We start from the raw sequence: 24,852 nt of genomic DNA, 5'->3' as shown, positions 1-24,852 counted from the left end.
ACAGCTGACATGGAAAAGTGTTTGAAAATTCAAACAAATTCAACTTACGTTAAAATGATCTTCAAAATATAAACTGTAGACTTTTCTGATATATCACCAGCATGTCTCCAGCTCGCCAAAATCCATTTTTCCCTAGTTTTAGCGTCTTTGGAACATTTATAAACAATTTGTTTGGGATGGTATGCGATGTGCTCATGGACATCGGAATGATACACCATTTATAAGTTTTCTGCCTCACTGTCTGCGCAGGATTCATTTTAAGTCTAAAATATACCACTCAGATTATTATCCAATGTATAGACATCGAATTTAACTATACAAGACACTGACATAAAGTAGAAATACGCAAAGTGTATCCTGCTTCTCACAGCACACTATGTGTTATTTCGTCTGCTAATTCAAGACAACCTGTACGATGACGTCAGACCAATCAGATCGCGTAGTTGCGTTACGTGACATTTTCGTACTTTAATTTAGATTTTTATCATGTTTGGAGTTATTTGTACATTCTGATCACATTTTTGAATTCTGCATGAAATTTTGAATCAGATTAGCATATTTTAAATTAAAACCCCGGATCATGCATGTTCCCTATTAATGTACCCCGCCATTTGCCTGGTGTGAAAATGGGAAACTACGGAAAACCATCTTTAGTGCTGCCAACAGTGGTTTTCGAACTGACTATCTTCTGAATGCAAGCTCACAGCTGCGCGACCGTAATCGCATGGCCAAATTAGTTCGATGGACAGCTTTTCTCGTAAAGATATTGAACCTCGAACGCAACTTTAAAAATGTATTATTTTTGTTTTTATGTTGTTTTTGCATTTTAAACCCCCCACCATGGCGCTACAGCTCTTGAAGGATCCGGGCCTGCCAAGCGACCGAGTCTCAGCCCGTAGACCTGCAGATTACGAGGTGTCGTGAGGTCAGCACGACAAATCCTCTGAGCCGTTATTCTTGACTTTCTAGACCGGGGCTGCTATCTCACCGTCAGATACCTCCTCAATTCTAATTATGTAGGCTGAGTGTATCTCGAACCAGCCCTCAGGTCCAGGTAAAAATCCCTGACCTGGCCAGGAATCGAACCTGGGGCCTCCGGGTAAGAGGCAGGCTCGCTACCCCTACACCATGGGGTCGGCACTTTGCATTTTACATTTTTTAATTTTTAAAGTATTTGGTATTTATGAACCAGTCTGACTTCTCTGCTGCTACCTGTCTTTCCTCCTACAAGTCACTGGAATTCCCATGCTGGGGTTCTTTACCTTCAGAAAACACATATTTTCTATCTTCATATTAACTAACTTCAGTTCAGACTTGTTCAGCTTGTTGGCGAGTGCATATTCCTATAAGATGCCTCCAAGACCTTCATTCACTGAATTTGAGTTTCGTATGATAGCAAGTGCTTTTTTTTTTTTTTTTTTTTACTTTAGAGGTCAAGAAGCAAGGTGAAAAGCGGTTTCCTATTCATCAATGAATAGCTGATTACGTTGGAATATTACTTTGGTCTGTCAAATCCGCAGTGAAGAAGAATAAAGAAAATAATGACAAGGAGAACTTTGAAGGTACCCCACGCCTGTCAGCAGGACGGCTGTGCATTGTAATAGATCAGTTCACTATTGGAGTTATCTGGCATACCATTCACAGCTTTTTGTTTTGGAGGAGGCTTTCCCAACAATTTTAAAATTAAGAGAGGCCTCAACATTCATTGACCAACTTCCAGAAATGTCCCTTGAAAAACTTAGGCAAATTGTTCACAGTATAGGATTTTGTTTTAAAAAACTGAACAAAAATCCTGTTCTTATGGAATTGTTATCGGTTGCAGCCTCCAGACACGCGTTTTTAAGAAGAATTCGCCAACTTTGGGAAGAAGGCTTCAAGATTTTCTACAGAGGTGAAACATGGTGTGCCCAAAACCACACAATGATGTAAGCGTGGCAAGAAAAGTTATTCGAAGCTCTGAATAGACATGATAATTTCGACCAATACTGATACCACCTGCAGGAAGTATAGGGATGGAGGGGAGGTTTTAAAATTCCATCAGGAGCTGGATATTGTGTCATAATACTACATATTGGCAGTGAACAGGGATTTCTTCAAGGAGCCGTGCTCTGCTTCGTGGGAAAGAAATGGTGATCACCAGACATTGCCACAACGCTGGATAAGTCAAGCATCTCAGGAATATCAAACTCTTATTCGTTGGCCACCGCGTTCCCTGACTTACCCGCATGTGATTTCTTCTTGTGGGGTTTCGTAAAGGATCATGTTTACGTACCACCTCTTCCACTAACATTGGACGACCGTGGTGCCCGCATCACAGCAGCCATCACAGAGATTGGCCGTGACACACTACACAAGGTTTGGCAGGAGATAGTCTATCGGCTTGATGTATGTTGTGTTACGCGAGGTGCTCACATAGAACACTTGTGATATGACTGAAAAAACTTTGAGAGTTAGCATATGTCTCACATTATGATAATATGTTTATTAGATTTCACAGAATAAATTTATGAAATCCGGTCCATCATTTTGAATTGCCCTGTATATTTAGAACATCCCAGTGAATAATTGTGTTAAAATTTGGATTCGATCGATAACTTTGAAGGTTGAGTCAAATGTTCCACCTTTACAATACCAAGATTCTTTATTATCTAATTATTTACAAATCATTTTAAAAAATATGATGGGACATGTTTCGTCTAACTTGTAGACATCATCAGCCGCAAGAGTCTTTAAGAGAAAGCAACAAGGACAAAGCAACACATTAAAATAATTCGGGTAGCCGAATACGTCAATTAAAATGGTGAAGAGTGTTCAGGATTGCTCAGAGCACAACACTTAAAAATATATTGTTGGCATTAAAATTATCCATATGGGATGATTCAGTAAAACTTGGCGTTAAAATTCTTCTTTTTGAAGGTGCTGTGTTGACATACAATATTCTGTTGTGTCGGTGAAAGTTTGATAATGTGGTGCACAATGTTAAATCCAGTAGCAAAAAAACAATATGTAAGGAATCCAGTGAGCTGATGTTAAGGTCGTCTTATTGGCATTATGTTGACATTTCTTGCTGTGAAGTTAAGTGGAATATTTGAACATGATAACGTGTGTGGAATGTGCAGTAAAGGGCCGTCCACAACAGGCGAGAACCTCCAGTGAGGTAGCAGAACAAGGGAATAGCGATGGGGGAAACGCTGGCCAATGCATGCCTGACTCTCCCCTGACTGGTTCGCTGTGCGGCAAGTGTCGAGGCCTCAATGCAGTGACATCACTTGCTGTCCAGTCCAGGCCAAGTTGCTCCTGCCCAGGACTTACGATCAACTGGCGGAGCCCACCACAGTATATTGATGCTGAAGGGCTCCCTTCAGATTTTGAGAAGTAAATCGTATACTTGGCATTGGTAGACTTCGCAGACCAAATTGTAAATATTTCCTCTATAATCTTAATCATGTATTTTAATTAACTTACTTTTGTGTGGTATGGTTTGTCATAACGGCAACCCATAAATTGGGAAGAAATTAAATTAAATCAAGTCAACGAACATTGGTAGCTTGAGGAGGAAGAGTCATATTGCAGTCATATTGCAGTGTGTGAATTGAAATCTGTTTAAATGCTACAACAATTTTAATTGATCTAATTTACACAAATATTGTCCTCTTTAGACCTGTTTATCCATGGGTTTTGCTGTGATGTTGCATGTTCTTGATTCATAAGAATGCACATCTATTCTGTTTTGCTGATTGTACCTGAGTTACTATGTTGTATAAAACCATCACAATTCTGTGAGAGATCTCCATTAACCTATTCCATCCCATGCTTGAGTTGACTGTGAATTCAACATATTTCCCACCACCCCAACCATGAGTTAACTTGGATTTCAAATCTCACTCTCCCAGGCCTGACTTTAGTCTGATGTTGCATTTCTGTTCATCAGCATGAGGTCGTATCATCTGACAATGCCTTGTGAATAATACTAGGCTACTACTACTGGTGTATGGCCTCCAGAGAGGGCTGGTACAGGTCTTTCGAGTTTATGCCCATGAGTGGCCTGTGCGTCTGTGAGGATGGGGCCCTACCTACGACAAAATCTAATGTATCCAGTCCTCGAGCCAAAGGAATTAACTAATGAAGGTTAAAATCCTGAACCTGGCCAGGATTCAAACCTGTGACCTCTTGTCCGAAGGATATGTGCCCTGTGAGGACGACAAGTCTCTTAGGTACATCACTTCACAAAATTCTTATCGTAATTCCATGCCTCATGTTCAACGTTGACAGCTTTCTTCTGTCTTCCTACACGGCAAAAAGAAAGCATGATGTAGGACGAGATGTTAGATTTTGTCAGGAATGATAAGTGTGGCTTTTATGACGATAGTGAAAACGAGTTTGCAGTGAATTAATCTGTGGAAACTGTTTGCACAGATGTTCAGTTCCGATCAAAGAGGCAAGAGATAACCATTGTAAATGTTTTCCCTCCATGATTGTTCAGTAACTTCGTAAATATTTCTAATACTTTTTCAACTACTTGGCCCATTTCAGCACTTGCTAAAACATCCAAAAAAACTTGGTGTGGGCATACATAAGAGTGAATAGAACTTGGTACTGTAAAAGTAGGTTATGTTCAGTTAAGTTATGTTCAGTTAAGTTATGTTAAGTTAAGTTATGTTCAGAATTCTCTTAGCTGTGTTATTTGTTGTTGTTGAAAAATTGCTTTTATTTTGCTCATGTTTAATACTTTCAATATTCGTGTTAATCTATAGAACACTGCAAGGAGAAGCTGGATAAATATGTAGCTGAGAATTTGCCCAAAGTACAAGTTATTCACCTTCCAGAACGTTCAGGACTTATCCGTGCTCGTCTTGCTGGAGCAAAGAGGGCTACAGCAGATGTTCTTATTTTCCTGGACTCTCACACGGAGGCAAATGTAAATTGGTTACCTCCACTTCTTGGTAGGTATTTTGTCTTTTTCCCCCAAAAAATTATTTTTGTCTTTCAATGCTCCTTTCTGAATCCCATCACTCATAATTTTTATGTTTGTCATTAAAACTAAAAATTAGTTTTCAGTACTTTATTTGTTGGTTGCAGTGGCAATTTTCAGATGAACCTACTTTGTACAGAACTGTTAATTCGTAAAATGGGTTTACATATAACCTGTCTGCAACACATTTTGGTAAACTTATAGAACTTTAATAATGGTCCCTAAAATCTAGAGGTTCCTCCATTTTATATTCTTATTTATGGTTGTTGGCAACATAAATCAAGGGTCAATCAAAAGGAAAATCTTAAGAGTTTGGCTCAATTATTTTTATAAGAGCTTCTTTTGATTTTCATTATGATCACTCAATTCTTGGAGATCAGTTTGTGATTCATTCATTGAAAGCTTGAGCTTTCTTTGCAAGTTTAGGTGCTGTTTGAAAACAAAACTTCTGAGTATTGTTTTATGCAGGATGGGTTAATATTCTGCAGGGTCTCAAAAATCAATGTCAGTCAGTGAGTCAGTTTCAGTGAATACAATAATACTCTCATAAATTAGAAAATGAACTTAAATTTATTTTGTAAAAGAGAATAGCATTTCTTTCTCCCCGTATGCATTGTGGACAAAAAAACAGGTCCAGAAAATATTTATGAGACTGACACGGAATTGACCCTTCTTAATGAACAGGAGAATTGCCTATCACAGGAAATGCTGGAAACCATGATTTCAATGGACAGATAAGTTGCTGTCATATGTCTGCACATGAACATCACCCGAATACGTTCCTGTGTCATTTTGTGCGAGTGGGAGACGAGCAGACGTGTTTAGTGACCAGTTAAATGGTGCTCACAATAAAACAGCACATGTTCATTGTAGAGTGTTATGGGAAGCATGATTCATGGGAAACCTGTGCATAACTGTTTGTGCAAAAGTTTAAGCCTGGAAGTGTTTTGGCAAACCATCCAGCAAAGTCTCCATTGCAAAACTTATTGGCAAAATGGCATAAAAAAAGTAACTATCCAAAAAGAGTTTGAACACCAGAAAACTTTACTCAAGTGAGGAAAAGCCTGGAACAAAGTCTGACAAAATCTCAATGCCTTTTATCTGTCCCAAGTTGAGTCACAACTTTTGGATCCTCAGTTTTTCATTTCTTAAGATGAGGCCATTTCCAGCATCTTCTGTGATGTTCATTAAGAAGGGTCAGTCCTGTTGTAAATAAACGACAACAACAACAACGAATTACATCTCTCTGTTGATTTGTTTAAGTTCTTCAGTTGACTTAATTTGTTCCTAATATGGTAATATTTTTTGCAGATCCTATTGCCCAGGATTATCGAACCTGTGTGTGTCCCTTCATTGATGTGATAGCGTATGACACTTTTGAGTATCGAGCTCAAGATGAAGGTGCTCGTGGAGCCTTTGACTGGGAATTTTTCTATAAACGCTTGCCACTTTTGCCTGAAGACCTGAAACACCCAACAGAACCATTCAAGTAAGTGGAAGTTTTATTAATTTTATGTTGAAAATAAAAGATTATCAAGTGTATGATGAAGTACACTGCACCCCTGATGGAGTCGGCAATAGCAAGATTGACATTTATTTATTTATCGTATGGTGTGCACAGATAGATTATGTAAATAAGTATACAATATATACACAATATATACAAGCAGAAGCCTATAGTTCCAAATCAAGTCAATTGATCCATTTTAAGGCCTCCTCAGTTGCGTTGTGTATGTCCTGGAAAAGCTCTCTGTGGACACTCGGCAATTACTTGGTGGATGGTCTGTGAGGTAGCTCCACAATCACACCCAGAAGACTTCTGCCAGTCCCATTTATAAAGAGTATAGCCGCATCTTCCTTGATTGACTCTTATCCTGTTTATAGAGTTCTCCATTGACGTCTGGGTAGATGGAATCCGGGAGGTTGAACATGAGGTAGAGTCACAAGATGTTGATTGGGAACAGAAGACTGCTGCCATTGGTGTAACCAGGCATTCGTGATGGAGAACACAGATTCTTCCAGTGTAAGTGCAGTGCGCCAGGGTGGAGATCTAGATTTAAGTCGTGGAGGGGCAGGTTGAGTAATATCCTGGTGAACGGGGAGGTTGGAGTCCTGGCTGGTCTTCTTCCACAGTTTTAGAAGAACTTCAGACCTTCTTAAGCAAGGCGGTGGAATATTACTGAGTGTAGGCAGCCAGGCCACATTTGTAGAGCGAATACAACCATTTATAATGCGCATTGCTTGATTTAGTTGAGCATCAATCTTCGCAGTATGAGCACTATTCAGCCAAGTTGAAGAGCAGTATTCAGCAACTGAATAGCAAAGAGCTAGAGCAGTAGATCTCAACACTTGGTTGTTTGCGCCCCAGGATGTGCCGGCTAATTTTTGAAGAATATTATTCCGACTTTTAATCTTGGCGGCTGTGTTGTTAATATGATGTTTATATGTTAGGGATCTGTCTAATGTGACACCTAAATATTTTGGGAAGGGACAGTGTTGTAAGGATTGATTTCTGAATGTTATTGTAGGCTTGTAGTTGGCAAATTTATTTCTGAGATGAAACACAGATGCAACAGTCTTTTGGAGATTTGGACGGAGACACCACTTTAGGAAGTATGTATCTAGCTTTTTTAGATCTGCTGTAAGAATTTATTCAGCTTCTGGAAAACTTGGTGTTTGGCTAACCAGTAGTATGTCATCTGCGTAAATAAATTTCCTGGACTTAGTTGCTGGTAAGTCAGCAGTATAGAGGTTGAAAAGTAAGGGTACCAGAACAGATCCTTGTGGAAGTCCATCATTCATTTTGTAGGTTTTGCTTACTGCATCATCTGAGAAGCTCTGAAAATTTATGTTGCTAATCATATTGCCAATGAGATTTGTAAGCTCGACACAGGGGATGGCGGAGATAAGTTTTAGCAGGAGCCCTTCTCGCCAAACAGTATCATAGGCTGCTGATAAGTCTAAGAAGACAGCCATACTAATCTTCCGATTCTCAAATCCATTTTCAATATGAGAGGTCAATGCAAAAATTTGGTCAGCGCAATTTCTTCCAGGTCTGAAGCCAGCTTGTTCTGTGGGAAGGAGATTATTGATGGTTTCTGAGATGCTATTGTATATTAGTCTTTCCAGGAGCTTTAGAGTAACACTTAGCAGTGCAATGGGTCTGTAGCTTTCCACTCTCAGAGGGTCCTTGTTGGGTTTCAAGATCGATATTACTTTGGTCTTCTTGAATAGTGAAGGAAGGTTACCTGTCTCCAAAATATTGGAGAAGAATTTGGTGAGCCAAGTGATTGTTGCAGGTCCAAGATGTTGCAGGAATTCAGGATAGATGCCGTCTATACCTGCTGCTTTCCCGGACTTTATGTTCTCGATGCCTTCTAGGGTTTCCTCTCTTGTGAAAGGACAAGAGAATTGGGATGATTGTTGTTTTGCTAATTGCTTTTTATGTTTCAGTGCTGACCGGATTTCCCTTACAACTTGATTATCTCTATTGATCTTTGAGATAGAGATCATGTGTTTGGCTAGATCATTAATGTTAACACTCAGTTTCTGTCTACCAGCTGGCTTTGATGAGTCAAGCTTTCTAATGAGAGACCAGGCCTTTCTACTTGAGTGGGTAAAATCAAGAGATGACACAGTGTCGTTCCAAATTTGTTTTCTATTGTCATTCAGTGATTGAATAAGTTTTGTGGCTGTTCCATTGTTGCCATTTTCCTCAAATTCCTTAAGAAGGCTCTCACTCTCTGCAGTCCATCCAGGAATATATTCTTTACGTCATCCTCTTGGAATGCAGCGCCGAGCAGCACCTTTTATAACTCCAACAAATCTGTCATAGTTATTAAAGGTTGGCTTAATCCATCTTATATTTGCATCAGTTTGTTCTTTAAATTTTTTCCAATTAGCTTTTTTAAAGTTCCATCTAGGTTTTGGATAAGATCGAATGACAGGAATATACAAGCCAAGTTGGAGTATGACAGGCCGGTGTTGACTATGAGGGAAACTGTTGAGAACTGAGTGAAGTATCTGGTTTGGAGAGTTTGGGGATTGGATTATGAAGGAAAGATCTGGAGTGTATTCCTTACCCCATCGGGCAGAGAAGAAGGTTCCTTTTTCTTTAGCATCATAGATTAGTTTAAGATTTTCCATGTCCATCCAGTCAACAATTGCCTCCCCATTTAGATCATTTTGTTGATAGCCCCAACATGTGTGATGACTGTTGAAGTCTCCTATGATTACGGTTGGGTGTTGTAAGGATGGTAGAGGAGGAGTGGGCCACGTTGTGTTTGGTGGCTTATATACGTTCATTATTGTTAAATTGTTGATTTTAATTGTGACGGTGAAAATGTCATCACTTGAGCTACAGTTGACTACTGCGTAGTTAGTAATATTGTTTCTCACATACGTAGCTAAGCCATACATCTCGTGATTATTGTGAGCCACTAATTTGAAGCCTGGGATCTTGCCTCTTGTTCTTAGTTGCATGAGTTGTATGAGTTTCTTGTAGCGCAATGACATCAATCTGTTGACCTTTCAGAATTTTAGCTAGACACTCGCATTTTGCTCTGCTGATGCCTTCTATGTTAAGTTGGCATATTCGAATTGAAGGTCCGATTTTTCGGCTATAGGCTTCCGGGTCCTGATAAGGACCAATTTCTTCATTACTCTGTGCATTATGACCGAGAGGTCTTTTCAGACAGTTCGATCGCATCTCTTCGCCGTTGCTTTCTTAGCACCACCCGGGGGACACGTGTAGGGTAATTTAAGGTTTCACCTACGGACGTAAAGCAACGCTCGTCCCCCAAGATTGACATGATTGCAACAGATGAAAAGGTGCTGCATAAATTATCAATCCAACTGTTTGATTTCAAACTTCAATCTCACAGCTGACTGAAGTTGGTAATGAAAAGGATAAATGTCAAACAAGTGTTCCTTTCTTCCTTGTTTCATATTGTCTAAATAATTTAGATATCACTGGTCTCTTCTTTGATATCCTTTGTCCTTGGTCCTTTGTGACATGGCAGCAGAAATATAAGTTGCCAAAGGTCTTTCAAGATCAAATTGTCACTTGCATAATAAAGTATTGGAATACTTCAGCATCATTTATATTATGTACATAGCACTGAAAAAGTATGCTCTCCAAGCTTTTGTAAACAAACAGAAGTAGTCCGCTATAGTGAGTACGGCATATAACGAGAACCCCGTTATAACGTCAGTTTTTTATGTCCCTCAAAATCCCTATACAGAGCAACCTCGATTATCAGTTCCCGGAAACTACGTTTTCCCGGAATATGCGTTCACATTATGTGGTCCCGGGAGCATCGTAATTAAATCACGTTGTAAAAATCCCACATTATCCGTTCCTCAAAGAAACGATTTCCCGGATCAACCATCTAGAAATACCAGTCCCATCAGCGCTAAATCCTTGATCAATCATTTTTTAATAAACTGTATCTCACGAAAGGATGGCTATGGCATACTTATGGATCTTGGCGTTAACGCCCCGTCATTGCGATAATTAGAGCAAGTACTGTACCGGTACTGGAAAAGCGATCGGCTGTGAACTTGCATAAGGAACCATCTTAGCATCGCATTTAGGTGGTATCGTTTAGAGAATCCTGGAAAATCATAAAGCAGAGAGTGGCCACAACAATTGTAAGGAGACACGTCGCATTTCGACAGCTCTGCTTGAAGACGGAATGAGTTTCATCAAATGGTCGCACTTACATTTTCGGCACTTTCCTCAGGGCACTGTAGAGTAACTGGCCTTTCAGGCAGGAATCGAACCTGCTCCTTCTTAATACAAATTTAGTATTTTAATATTATCGTACACGATTATATTAGCGAGACCAGAACATATGTTGCACCTTACATTAAAAAAGAAGCCATGGGAAGTCTTGGGATTGCCTATTACTGTTTAGGTCCTCATGTAAGACTGGGAATTTTATGTTTTCTTGTCAAAATACGAAAATCTGCAGCCGTTTTATTTGCGCACGTTACATTTAAATGGTTTGTATCATTTCCAACTTGTACTGATATGTGCAGCGAGCACGCTTTCCAGATGACCTCAAGGTTACGAATAACCGTAATTTCTGAAGTTTTGATGATGTTTCTTTTATCTTTCCAATTTGATTGGATTAGTGACTGGCAGAATTTAATATAATGCATTCAAGAACTTTTGAGAATCGATACATTCGAAACCATGTTTTCGAGTTCAACATAACCTTTAAAAGTCGATGTAGGCCTAATTTACGCGGTACAAAATTTCCAAAAATGCCCACGAACAGTATATTGGAGACCAAATTGCAATGAAAGATTAAGAAAAGGGATTTTGCCATCATGTTGGGCGCTTTTGTATCTAATGTGCTTTATTTTATTAGATGAGAGAACTAAAAACTACTTGTGGTCAATTGTCGTTTGGCTTGGCGTTATTAGATTTTTCAAAGAGTGCTAATCAAAGTTGTTGAACTGAAAGAAGTTTTCATGAGAAATTGACGAAAATTCCCCTGTAATATTGAATATAAAGTATCGAGATTTTGAACTCGCGTACCGGTAATGAATGCGGTTTCGCGGTCTAACATGCCTGCCTGTCATCCAGAGGGCCCGGGTTCGATTCCAACCAGGTCAGTCTGATTCCAGGTCCACTCAGCCTACGTGATTACCTTTAATTGAGGAGCTATCTAATGGTGGGATAGCGACCCCGATCTAGAGAGCCAGGAATATCGGCCGAGAGGATTCGTCACACTGACGATGCGTCACCTCGTAATCTGCAGGCTTCCGAGCTTAGCAGCAGTCGCTTGGCAGGCAAAGTCCCATTGGGGCTGTAGTTAGGTTTGGTTTAGGATTTTTTGCAAGATTATAATTATACATATTTCATTATTCTGATGTTTTGTCAAATTGTTGATGGATTTCATTCATTCCCGGATTTTCCGTTTTCCCGTGTCATACGTTTTATTTTCATGGTCCCTCGAAAAACGGAGAATCGAGGTTCCACTTTATTAAACTGCGTATTATCCTTCAGTTAAAGCGAGAGCCTCATCACTGACGCATCAGTTATTACGAGCGATTTTACCAATATTTATGCACCCAGCCATTATATTGCATGCGAGCGATCATCTTCGGTATAGTTTCCTCGCTAAGTCCACCAGCAAGCTCTCTCGTCGACATTCGAAGGCGATGTCGGAGTCGATTAGTAATACACATCGACTGCTGTTCTGTAAAGAGAAGTGGAAATGAAATAGGATCACATGTTTTCATAATAAATAACGTGTCCGATACCAGTTGTTAACTAAAAAAATAAAAAAAAAATAAAAAAGAAAGCTGAAGTAAACGATCGCTTAATTTTAATGCTAAATACTGCAGTTAAGTAAGAATGGGATACACCTCAAGATATGGCGGAGTGAATAATTGATTTCAGAGGTTGGTTTACATTTTGTCGTGTCAGGTTAAATTTCAGAATGGCTATTTTCATGTAAATTTATAGCGAGAAGGTTATCACATTTCTGCTGGCACTTGATATATGTTTTCTTAGTACGTACGTGGTTGATATATGTTTTCTTAGTACGTACGTGGTTAAGTTAGGTTAGCTAACGCTGTTTGAATAAGAAAGCTGAAGTGTTTGCCACAGAATACGACCTTCGGTATCATATTCTCACTATGTGCACTTGCGAGCTCTCTCGTCGACATTCAAAGGCGATATTAGAGTGGAGACTCACTGTTAGAAAATAGTTGGTGAAGAAATGACGAGATAGCGACATTTGTCTCCAACCTCTAACTGCAAGTGTAACTTTCTTTGATGAATGTCAGTTCCCAGCATTTAGGTTCAGTTTATGTTCTTTTACCTCTAATTTTGTAATGAATTGCCTGCACATATTAATACTTCTGTTGCCTGCTTTTGTTGCAAATTTATGTCCATAGTGCATGCCTGTACTTTGCTCATGCCATACTTTGGCGGAATGTTTCGTCCAGCAAGTGAAAGGTGCGGACATACTTTGACAAACACTTCCGCGCGCATGGACTACTTACAGACTCATATTTACGGTTACTGAGTCAGCGAGGTTTGTTCTATTAGTTTTAAAATGTAACCAACAGATGTCAGGAACTACCTGAATTTAGCCATTGATGCTTCCAAGGCCCTTACTTATAAACATGTTATAGGCTTTTGGGCTTAACACTTTCAACACTACCATATTTTAACATGGATCCTGGCTGTGAACTGAGTCTTTTTGCTAATTTTTAACACGTTATTGTGGAACAGTGAAACATATTACATGCCTGATTTTTGTACCGTATGAAGGTGTCAACCATCCAAAATGATGTTAATCAACAAGTGAATATCTGAAGTAATTTAATTATACTAGTCTTATGAAAAACATGAAAAAAATAGTACGGAAAATGAGACTACTTAAGCCACAAATAAACACAAATGCAGTGGAATAACATATTTACCTATTTAGGAATAGTTTGTTTTCATATGGTAGTCCTGAAAACATTGGACTATACACAGTCCTACTTTGCACTCCTTGCACCACCATCTACTCTCTTTTCTGACGCGCTTACCACTTTTCTTCTTGCCCCTGTCTGAGCATACCTTGCAATAACGAGTGGCATTCACTTTATTGTTTGTTGGAGGAACCTTTTCTAGAAAATGGCGAGCAAAAGTCCTGTCAACACTGGGGGAGGGAGTAGGTTCCAACCTTGAGATGTCTCCTCCTCCTTTAGCTGCTAACAGCGAACTGATCACTCTCATGTAATCCACAAGAGATATCTTTGATTTTGAGATCTCTTTATATAGAATGAAACAATTCACAACAGACATAAGGAACAAATGGAAGAAGATTTTTCCACCATTTCATTGTCTTCCGTGCAAATGGGTATGATCTGCTCTATCAACACCAGTTTTATTTATATTGTAATCGATTACTACATCAGGCTTTAGTTTCTGTACGACACCACCCTTCGATCTACCAGAAACAAGTGTAGTGGAAGCCTTATGTTTTGTTGAAAGGCATAAAACATCCCGCTTGCTCTTCCACTTCACAGCAAGAAGGTCTTCAAAAATATCATCTCGTCCTTCTTCAATTTCTTTGTCTTGAACGTTGGTGGTAAACCCTTCCTGTTTTTAATGACAGTTCCAATAGCCAGGGTTTTCTTTTGCCACAGCATATTCAGTAGGGAGGAGCTAGTATAGTACCTGTCCATATAAATACAGTAGCCCTTACTGAAAAATTGTGAGCATAATCTATCTAAAGGAGCCTGAATGCTGTTGTCAACATTCCCTGTGGATTCCGTATATATTTCACAATCCAGTACGTAGCCTATTGCCGCATCTCAAAGTACATACATTTTCATACCATACTTATTGGGCTTATTCTTCAAATAAACCCTAAACCCTACTCGACCACGGAAGGGACATATAGCCTTATCTATTGTTAAGTTCTCATATGGCTGAAAACTGGCAATGCATTTGTGCACAAAAAAATAAAAAAAAAGGCCTGAGTTTATGTAGTGGGTCATGATTAGGTTCCCCTTTCTTGATGAAGGTGGCATTGTCATTTAGGTGCAACATAAATAAAATTCCGGGAAATCTGTAACCTTTACTACAGTGGTTACACTAAACACAATGAAGGGAGGAAAGTAAGAGCAGCTACACAGTGCCAAAACTTACTACACACTCAGTGAAACATCAGCTGAAACTACGCGGATCTCCGCCGATAACAACTTAGTAAATATCAGTAGGGCCAACTAGATGACAATAAACTAGGAAGGTGGGAAGAGGCTGGGAACCTACCAAAGGCATGGACATGGCTTAGATTGCGGTTTCAGAAATAATCAACCGTGATCCTTAGTTTTGAAAAATATTATTTACAAATGGATTTTACAAATACATTCCGAACAAATTCCGCCATGCGGAAGGTACCGACACACAACTCACGAATTAAATGTTCTGTGATACACACAACTTAGAAGTTCTTTGCTAATAGCTTCCTACAAGTTCAAAGATTTAACAAACTATACTTCTAATTACAAATCCAGATGTATAAAGAAATTTAGTAGGTTAAAAGAAACGTAATACAGTATTACCATCTACAGTGAAGTTAAATGTACCTTTCAAAACTCTGACATACATCAAGTGACACTGAACTACCAGAGAAAAAACCCCAAGGTAAATATATTAAACCGCACTTTACTACATATTTACCGAAACAAGGAACGGGGAATGCCTCGAAAACAAACAGGCAAGCCCAGCTGAAAAGCTAAGGCCTCTGAAATAATTGAGTGGCGAATCTAAGTGAGGTTAGGGCAGACTCCTATACGAAATAGCAGGCGAACATTACGGAAATTTTAGGCTGGATCGGAAATCAAGAGTGCTTACCCGAAGGTGGCCCATCCCGTTAGCGAGGCGTCACTGACGACATAAAACTTCAGACATACCAAGACAGACTAGTCAGACCACGAAATGCTGCCTCGCTCTCTTTATAAAGGTAAAACCCTGGCCTTGGAGTAGCCAATCAGAATGCACGAGTCCACCTATCGCCACCCAGATTCACCAATCACAATTCCTACTCCAGTCGCGAACTTTAAATAAGTTTCTCGAATACACACTCTTGGAACCTTCTATTTCCAGAACAGTCAGAAAATATATTCTAGAAGACATAACCGACAAAATGTAACACACCCTGTTCAAAAATTCATGTAACATTTCTGGATACTTCCAGTAAGTACAGAACTGAAATCTACTATTTACAAATACCATATGTTATGAAATATTACACTGTACAGGTTAGGTCATTACAAATAAAACATATTACCACACTTCAGATCATACAGTAAGTACTACGGAAGGTTTACAAATAAAGTCTTTAATAAACACTTTCCACTTTCAATACCTTTTTTACACCTGTGACAAAATCTATCACGACTTAACAATCGACTGGCAAATCCTGTCTAATAAAAGGGATCAGTAGACCAATAATCACTAAGTTTGGGTAGCTTCACCACACACATATGCAAAATTGTTGCAAAAAACCAATAAATTTTGTGAAGTTTTACTGCAGACCACCGGTGCCACATGGAATTTTCCTTCAGTTTGCCCTGACGTTTCATTGCCACAATTGTCGTACCTGCATATCTGTTAGTTTCTGTTTTTATATTTTTGATCACATCATCACTAAAAAAATTACTGAAACAATCATTTCGTCACTCCCCGCGCAAAACTGAGTAGAAACAGATGCCGACTGGAAGACAGGTAGCTGTGGTTGGTCATCTGTTTCTGACCATTCATCATCAGGTTCAGATGATCTAGCAGATGTTCCCGACACAGGTGAATCATCAGCCTGCGTGTCTTCGTCTAAACGAAAAAAATAAACCCAAATTTCTGTAGGCGAAGTATTTCTGTTGTTTGTATTCGGAGTAAAATAATACAGCTAAACACTACGTTCCAAAGTGGCGTAATAAATAAAAATCTTACCTGAACTATCGCTTGATACATTACCCGGTTCGTAAGCAGGGTCGTCATCACTTTCATCCATCTCTGAACCCACTTCTCTCGATAAAATATCCAAAATATCACTATCATTGAGTCGGCGTGAAGACATGTTTACACAGTAACACAGCTGACAGCGTGACAGATTTGGTGTGCGCAGCACACGGCACACCGAATGCTTCGGTAGAGGTCACGGCAAGGAGAAAATACCCTGTTTATCATTTCAGTTCGAAATTCCTGATAACTGCTGCATTCTAGTGGTCACTAAATGAATTATTACCTCCAACCAAGGGAAGGGAACCGTACGTGATACGTGCAGCTGGATGTAAGCACACGAAAAAATCATGCCTGTATCACATACGGGCGCCGTCCAGAAGCAGGCATAGTGTTGAAAGTGTTAATGCCGTCTCAAGAAAATAAGGTGAAATTCTGGCAGCACCAGTGGATAATTCTGGCAAAAGCCCAAAAGCCTATACCATACCTGAATTTCATTTTAATATCATAAACAGTAACTCGCACCTGGAATAAGAAAAATAAAACGCACCTCACTGTGTGTTATTTGTAAATAAATGTGGAAGCAGCCTGGAGTGGAGCAGATTGGCTGGAGAATATTGATGTTGAGATTCACAATGAAAGTGTGCGAAGTGAAAATGATTCATTTTCAAATGATATCGGTGAAGGTGAATCTGATTCTATTTCCGAAGATCCAGCTCTAATGGATAATTCAATATTTACACAAGGTACAACAACATCAACAGGTAGGAACGTCATTGATGACTGGATTTTGGAACTAGAAGGTAATAAACTTACTCATGTCACATGTAAGCCTGTTAATGAAATTCACCTCATGGTTAAAAGAAGGTTAGAACATATCCAGCAGGATTGTAAGAGGTCAATAAATTTCTAACCCCCCCACAATTATGTGATCATGTTAAAAAAAAAAAAAAAAAAAAAAAAAGAGGAAACCAATGCTTATGTATGTCTGTAAATGTCTTTTGCCCCTCACACTGGTAATATTCCCTTGATGCCTTAGGGTCGATATACTGGCTACTACCAATCAAAGCTGCGTCTGTGGATCCGTGGTAGAGTGTCGGCCTCCGGATCCCAAGATAGCGGGTTCAAACCCGGCAGAGGTAGTCGGATTTTTGAAGGGCGGAAAAAAGTCCATTCGACACACCATGTCGTACGATGTCGGCATGTAAAAGATCTCTGGTGATACATTTGGTATTTACCCGACAAAATTAATTAAATCTCAGCCATAGCCGCCCAAGAGAGATCTGGTTTACTCTAGGTCCGCTAGATGGCAGACAGAGTAAACCGGAACGTTGAAATTGACGAGCAGACAGCCAGATGGCGTCAAATCAAAATGTCTGCAAAACGGTAGCTGAGGCCATACGATTATTATTATTATTATTATTATTATTATTATTATTATTATTATTATTATTATTATTATTATTATTATTACCAATCAAAAATGGCTTCAACTCAGAAGAAATTAGAGCCGTCCAGGCGATGCAGAGTGATGCAGCACAGGAAGTCTGCAAGAATAGCTCATTAGAATAACAAATGAGAGGTTGCTTTGCATGTGGACACTTGTTTTTTACCTAGTGTTGCATACACGAGAGGACTTCTCCAAATCATAAATGTAGGCTGGAATGCAAAAAAGGGTGTTTATATGTATGTAACATCTGTGTATATATTCGTCTGCATTTCCTTAAAATAACTGCAAAAGTAAATAGTATGTAAGGGTACAAATTTTTCCAAAAAAAAATGGTAGGCCAAAGTGTTTACTAAACTAAGGTATCATGCAAATGTAATGAAATTTGAGTTTTCATGCCTATCAGCATGCCTGTTTATAAGAAATGTAACCAAACCTTGTGTTTTGTAAAGCATGCGAGTGCGTTTTTTGAGGTAAACATGGGGGACACAATAACTGTCCAGGACGACATGTGAGATCTAAGAAACGTGAAGAGTATGAATGCATCGGAAGGGCAATGCAAGACGCTGCCATTTAAAACAATTTTTTACTACCAGTGTTATACAGTCTGAATGCTATTTCACACTTTTTTTGGTTGTACATAACCTTCCCTTATCTGCAGCAGATCATGGCGCTACGGACAAGCACCTTTGAAGATTGGCATTTCTGCGACCAGATGCTTAACATGCTTTATGATGGTTGACTGCTTATAGTTCATCACATTTCCTAATTCTCGGGTTCACTGACGTGGGTCATCATGAATAGACCTGTTGAGTTGGTCTTCCTGAATGTGGAGTTTCTTTCAAGTTAATATCATTCTGTTTAAAATGATTAAACCATTTTTGTGCTATTCTCTCCTCAATAGCATCTTTCCCCTACACAGGACACATGGTTCAAGCCACCTCAGCTGCTGTTGCTCCTTTGTTAAACTTGAACAGAAGAATATGTCTCAAATGTTTGTTTTTTGCCACTTGGCACTGCTCCTTTGGCCATTCTTCTAACTCTTCACCTTCTTCATAGCAGCATAATTCGAAGTGTATCCCCCAGCACATGAATGCCACTCCAACTTTTAAGGTAGCCTGATTATGTATCGGGGACTGATTGAAAATCAAAGTATTCACTAGTAATTGTTGGAAATTTTAGTAATGAATGTTCTTATCCATTATATTATTCTTTGGTTTGGTACAGGAAATTTTAGTAATGATACAGCGTTCCATGCCACCCTACACTGTACTAATCTTTTCAGTTTACATCCTACAATCTCTCAGATCTACTCCTGCTGTTCTTACCACCTACACTTCCTTTAAAAACTAACTGAACACGTCCTGGGTGTCTTGATGTGTCCTATCATTCTATTTCTTTTTCTGATCAGATCTCACCAAATTGTTCTCCTCTCAACAAACCGATTCAGTATCTCTTCATTCATGGTTTGATCTACCCATTTCACCTTCGAACATCTTTCTAATAAATTTATTTATTCAAAATTAGTTTTAGCAGACTCAAAGACCTATCAGTTATAAATTAAGTGAGTCAGAACTGAAAAGAGATGGCTTCAGATAATAATAAAAAATCTTTCTAATATGCATAACTTTTCAGTGTTTTTGTGTATTTTCCTTAGGGCCTATGCTTTCTTGTTTTATTGAAATGAGTGAGTGCAATATTCAGAAATTAGGTATTTGACTGATGAGGGTCATGTTAGACAGTGAGAAAGAGATTAGGGTCCTCTTCAGAATTGAGACCTATGTAGAATTTCTATGATGTGTAAAATTGTTGTGGAGTGTTTTATTTGTAAATTTTAAATTATACTTACTGTAGGATGTGGAGTGTTGAGGTAGAATATTTTATTCATATTTCATTTTGCTTCCTAACATGTACAATGTAAAATATTGTTGTAGCGTATTTTATTTCTAACTACTAGATTATTGTTCTATATTTACTGGAACAGTCCAGAAAGATTGTGACGCAATTAACAAGGGCTGATAAGAGCAAGGCATCCCTCTGAACCGCATTATTATAGAGAACATTTTCCAGTTTCTACTGACATTTCCTGACAAGGTTTCGGACAATAGTATAGCTTACCGGTGCTAAGGCCCACTTCTACAATATTTCAACTGATGCTTCTGTTTCACCTTATGCTCACATATTCATCAGCGGCCTTGAACATGGTGTATTTATGACATTCATGTTATAACGCTTGTGTTCACGCCCTCATGTTGTTGGAATTATGTTTTTATCACTGTGGTATTTTACTAACAATTTTTAATGAACTATTTTAATTAGAATTTTAATGGAAGAAGTTTAATCTCTGATGAGATTATAGTTTCATCATTGACAGTGTTTCTATTAACATGTTTGTATAATGTATCGTTTTTTCACATTTTTATGTCCTGATTTTTAGTAACAAGCTAAACTTTTAGCTTCCATATTTAATATTAGATGTACTCTTAAATATTGTTTTCAGGCTGAAGATGCCCTAAATTAAGGGTGAAACATGTCCCATTTAACTGATAGTCTGTTTATGTAACCACTATAAGTGAAAATAAAAGTATTGAATAGGTGGATTAAAAAACACCTTTATTGTAAATTTTCAATACGGACCAAAAATGAGATTTATAACATATAACATGTCTTAAGTCTGTTGGTCTGTCTGGCTGTCATATGGTCTTTGGTTAGTTCCCAGTCCTGTTCCACGTCCCTTGTTTTATTACTGTCAAGTTGCCCTGTCAAGTGTTTTCGGCACAGGTCTGCGCAGTTCATCCGATGTTTATAGTGTGTGTAGTGTTTAAGGTACCGTGTAATTGCTTTTAGTTTGCTCTCTTTTAACTGTGTTTTGTGTAGCCGCTGTAGTAACGTTACAAGAATCATTGAGAAAAGTAAGTTAGACCTTAGGTGCATAATGTGCTGAAGATGTGTGTTTTCTTCTTCTTTTATCAAGCGATTGGAAATATCATTGGCTTGCTAGGACTGTTGGGATTTCACCAGAGCCCCATTAGTTGCTGTTTTTCAGGGTTCCTGTAGAGCAGGGCCTCTCCGAGTCCATGCAAGGTGCAAAAGATGACTTTGCTAGGTTTAAGCAATAGCGCTATCTCTCTCTTTCCCTACTCCTGTCTCCCCCTTCCTCACTTGCTCTGCAGCTCTCCAACGTCCAAGCAGAGTTCAGCAGGACTCAACCGACTCATCCCAACACAAAACTCTGGTCCGAATCAAGCCGAGTTGGAACGATGCACGGTGCACAGAATCTCTGTGCCTCGGTTTGCACGCGTGAGATTTTGGGCTTTTGAGAGGCCCTGTTGTAGAGCCTGTACAGCTACCATAGCGGTGCTAGGGTACACAAATTCTTTGTTATGCTTCGCTCCTACAGACATTTCCCTACTTCGTGAAGTTCCCCTCTCCCGTGGTGTGGACGAGAGACACAGTGACAGAGAAAGGATTAAATGGCATTGTAATGTAATTGCCATCAATTTAGGGTAAGGTGTTTTTGATTGGACGAGCAGTTAATCGTACCAGTCTACGCTCAAGGGAGTAAGAAGGTTTGTAGCAAATACTGAGATATTTCTTTGACTAGGATTAGGTTTACATCTGCCAAAGTTGTGCTTATATGTAAAGGGAAGAAATGGAGAACAGTGACGTCGTTTTAACTGTGTGTGGATAAAGCACACTTAAAAGAAAGGCATGAGTCTTTCTGCAGTCTTCATCCATAATGAAATAGAATTTACCTGGTAGATAAAATTTCTACTACTTCAGCATCTCTAGAAGCCTTATTACAACATATCGTTGTTGCCAGGACAAAACCTCCTATGTGATAATAATTTGGAGATATACTGACCCGCAGCACATACATTATGAAGAGCGAGAATGCCTTGACAATATTCACACAATATTGCACCTTAGATGACAGAACCTTACTGGCCAAAGTTCTAAGCTAAAATATTTCACATGGGAGGTTTTGCCCCGGCACCGACAATATACAGTATACACTGAGTGGGCAAAAGTCATGGGAAGGCACTGAATGTGTGGTTAATAAAGAGTTGCTCCTCCGCAAGCCCTCAAAACGGGAGCAATATGGTGAGTCATTGACTCTACAAGGTGTTGGAATCGTTCTGGAGGTATCTGGACCCACACATCTTGCACTGGTCCTGAGTAGTTGGTGCGGGGTTCATTGAGCGTACACCAGCATCGACAGCATCCCATAAGTGCTCGATTGGATTAACATCGGAGGATCTGGAACGCCAATCCATGGTCGTAACTTCACTGGAGTGCTCCTCCAACCACCTGCGTGCCACTACAGAGTGGTGACATGGCGCATTGTTCTGTTGAAACATGGCATCTCCATCAGGGCACTCTAGGGCCAGAAAGGGGTGCATATGGTCTGAAAGAATGTCCACATAACGTGCACCTGTCAGCGCTCCATGCAGCCGGACAATGGGACCTAATTGCGACCATGAGAACGCCGCCCAGACCAGAACTGAGCCACCTCCTTCCTGGACACAACTTTGTTGACATGCAGGATCCATAGCTTCATGGGGCATACGCCACACTGTCATGCGCCCATCAGCTCGATACAAGAGGAACTGGGATTCATCGCACCATACTACACGCCGCCACTGTTCCAGGGTCCATTGCCGATGTTCGCGAGCCCATACACGTCGTTGAGCTCTGTGTCTAGGTGTCTGCAAAGGGGCAGGAGTTGGTCGTGCGGTGCAGTTGCCTCCTTACAGTCCTGGGGGAAATGGATTCCTGACTCCCAACATTCAACCAGACAGTGATCTGACTTACAGTAGCCCGTCGAGCACCCAGTATGGTTTTTCAGAGGCAACGTGATGTCCATTTGTTTAACACCTGCGGTCTTTCCGTGCGGCGGTTTACGCGGGTGGTAAGATTCTCTTTTCGATATTGAAGATCCACCCTCGACACTTTTGACCTCGTAAACCCAAATTTGCATGCTGACCCATGTGCCATGCGTGGATGATCATCCCGTGTTCAAAGTCTGTTAACTCTCAACGTGTTGCAATCTTCACGACACTGGTGTCTGTGACAGATTGCTCAGCTATGCCGCAGCTAGTCGCAAGGCGCAGGGGTCGTACACGGTATATTTTCTAATGGGACAACCCTTTCTGTTACTTTTGGCCACTCAGTGTATTCTAAGCTTATTAAGAAGTAATCTACTACTAATTGTGCTTATTTTGTTAATTTGATACTGGCTAATCTGGATGTATTTTTCCTCCCGTACAGGAGTCCTATCATGGCTGGAGGTCTGTTTGCCATCAGTAGCAAGTTCTTCTGGGAACTAGGTGGTTACGATGAAGGACTAGAGATATGGGGAGGAGAACAATATGAATTGTCTTTCAAGGTATAGAGGTTTCCTTTCTAAACAAGTAATCATTTCCTAGGTTAAGTTACATGTCCAGACCATCTAAATTTATCCCTCTTCATTCTGTCATAAAGCTTTCCCACTCCAATTTATTTCCTGACATCCTCATTTCTTATCATACATCTTAATAATTCTTATTCTTCTGTATTTTTATCAGTGTCTGGGTCTCCACTACATATGTTGGTATTGGGCAGTAGTACATCGTATACAGTCGCCTCTTTACACTTCATTGGTACTTTCTTCCTCCAAGCCAGATTTCTCATACACTAGTAGAATGCATTTCCAAAACATGGAAATATCCCAACAGCAATAAGATTTGGTTAAAATTCTCATAGTTTTCTTAGTTTTTTCTAACTCGGTTGTTAGTAAGTTTTTTGTATTGTACTACATAAATTTGAGTCATGAACCCTGTTAAAACTCAATAGTATCAGAGGCTTAGAACTTTTAAATGTACGTATCGAATTAATTGAGAGTGTTCAACATATATTAATTTGAAGCTTGCTGCAATAATTTATTGATTGTGAACGGCTAGGTACATCTTGTTGATTGTTTCCCCAAACTAGTCTTCAATTGGTGAGTTGACATATAGCTTGGAAGCTGATTGTTTTTAATAGGAGCCTGGTCAAAAGGGACTTCAATTCTGAGAATCCTGGATGTTGGTGTATTATCCTTTACAACAACCTTATGTGTTGGTGCATCTCTTTGGCTACTGCTATGATGCCTCGTGGTGCTTGTTGCAGCAGTTGTTATTATTATTATTATTATTATTATTATTATTATTATTATTATACCGGAGGTACACCTACTCCGTACATTTAAACTGAGTGCCTTTTAGAAGGCCATCTGTAATACGAGCAGCTAACTGTCTTCTTCTTCTTCTTCTTTTATGACCACATAGGATCACTTTAGTCAGTCCGTCGTTCAGATCTCTTTGAAGGGATTGTTCGGGCTTTGCGGTCCTCCCAGTACTTCTTCAGACGCTCCGATCTTTGTGCCCTTTCCTCAGTTGAAAATGTGCGTGTTGTTGGTTTGTTTTGTGTAAGGGTAAAGCGGAGGTTTGTATTCTTGAGTTTTGTATTCAATTTTATCTTATTTTTGGTGTCTTCTGTTGTAAGGCCTATTTCCTTCAGATCCTCTCTTACTTCTCTGATCCATTTACATCCTGTTGTGGTATTTTTTGAGACGAGATTGTGTTGTACTAGTTGTTTCAGAAGTCTCGAGTCCTGCATCCTCATGATATGTCCAAAGAATCCCAGTCTCCTCTTACGCATAGTATCTGTAATGGGTTCTAGCTCTTTGTACACGACTTTGTTAGGTATTAACCGCCACTGTCCATCTTTCTGATATTTTTTGTTGATACAGGTTCTTCCAATCCTCCTTTCAATTTTCTGAAGTCTGTTAGTCTTCGATTGTTTATTCAGGTAAAAGAGTGTTTCTGCTGCATATGTAGCTTCCGGTTTTATAACTGTGTTGTAGTGTTTTATTTTTGTATTTATTGATAGACATTTCTTTTTGTAGATATCCCATGTTAATTTTTGTGCTTTAGC

The 24,852-nt window shown here is 39.4% G+C and overlaps 1 protein-coding gene across 2 annotated transcripts in view; it reads left to right on the top strand.

The window, feature by feature from the left end:
• LOC136866575 (N-acetylgalactosaminyltransferase 6) overlaps nt 1-24,852 on the top strand; it is a 377,415-nt gene that overhangs the window by 263,438 nt on the left and 89,125 nt on the right. For both annotated transcript variants that reach the window (XM_067143666.2, XM_067143665.2), the window contains exons 5-7: nt 4,755-4,943; nt 6,284-6,461; nt 23,167-23,284. In XM_067143666.2, the coding sequence (XP_066999767.1) occupies nt 4,755-4,943; nt 6,284-6,461; nt 23,167-23,284 (485 nt within the window). The remainder of the gene's footprint in view (nt 1-4,754; nt 4,944-6,283; nt 6,462-23,166; nt 23,285-24,852) is intronic.

Source organism: Anabrus simplex, chromosome 3 (genome assembly GCF_040414725.1).
Source record: "Anabrus simplex isolate iqAnaSimp1 chromosome 3, ASM4041472v1, whole genome shotgun sequence".
Taxonomy (NCBI): domain Eukaryota; kingdom Metazoa; phylum Arthropoda; class Insecta; order Orthoptera; family Tettigoniidae; genus Anabrus; species Anabrus simplex.
The sequence above is the reverse complement of the archived record's forward strand: the minus strand, read 5'-3'. Positions and strand labels throughout refer to the sequence as shown.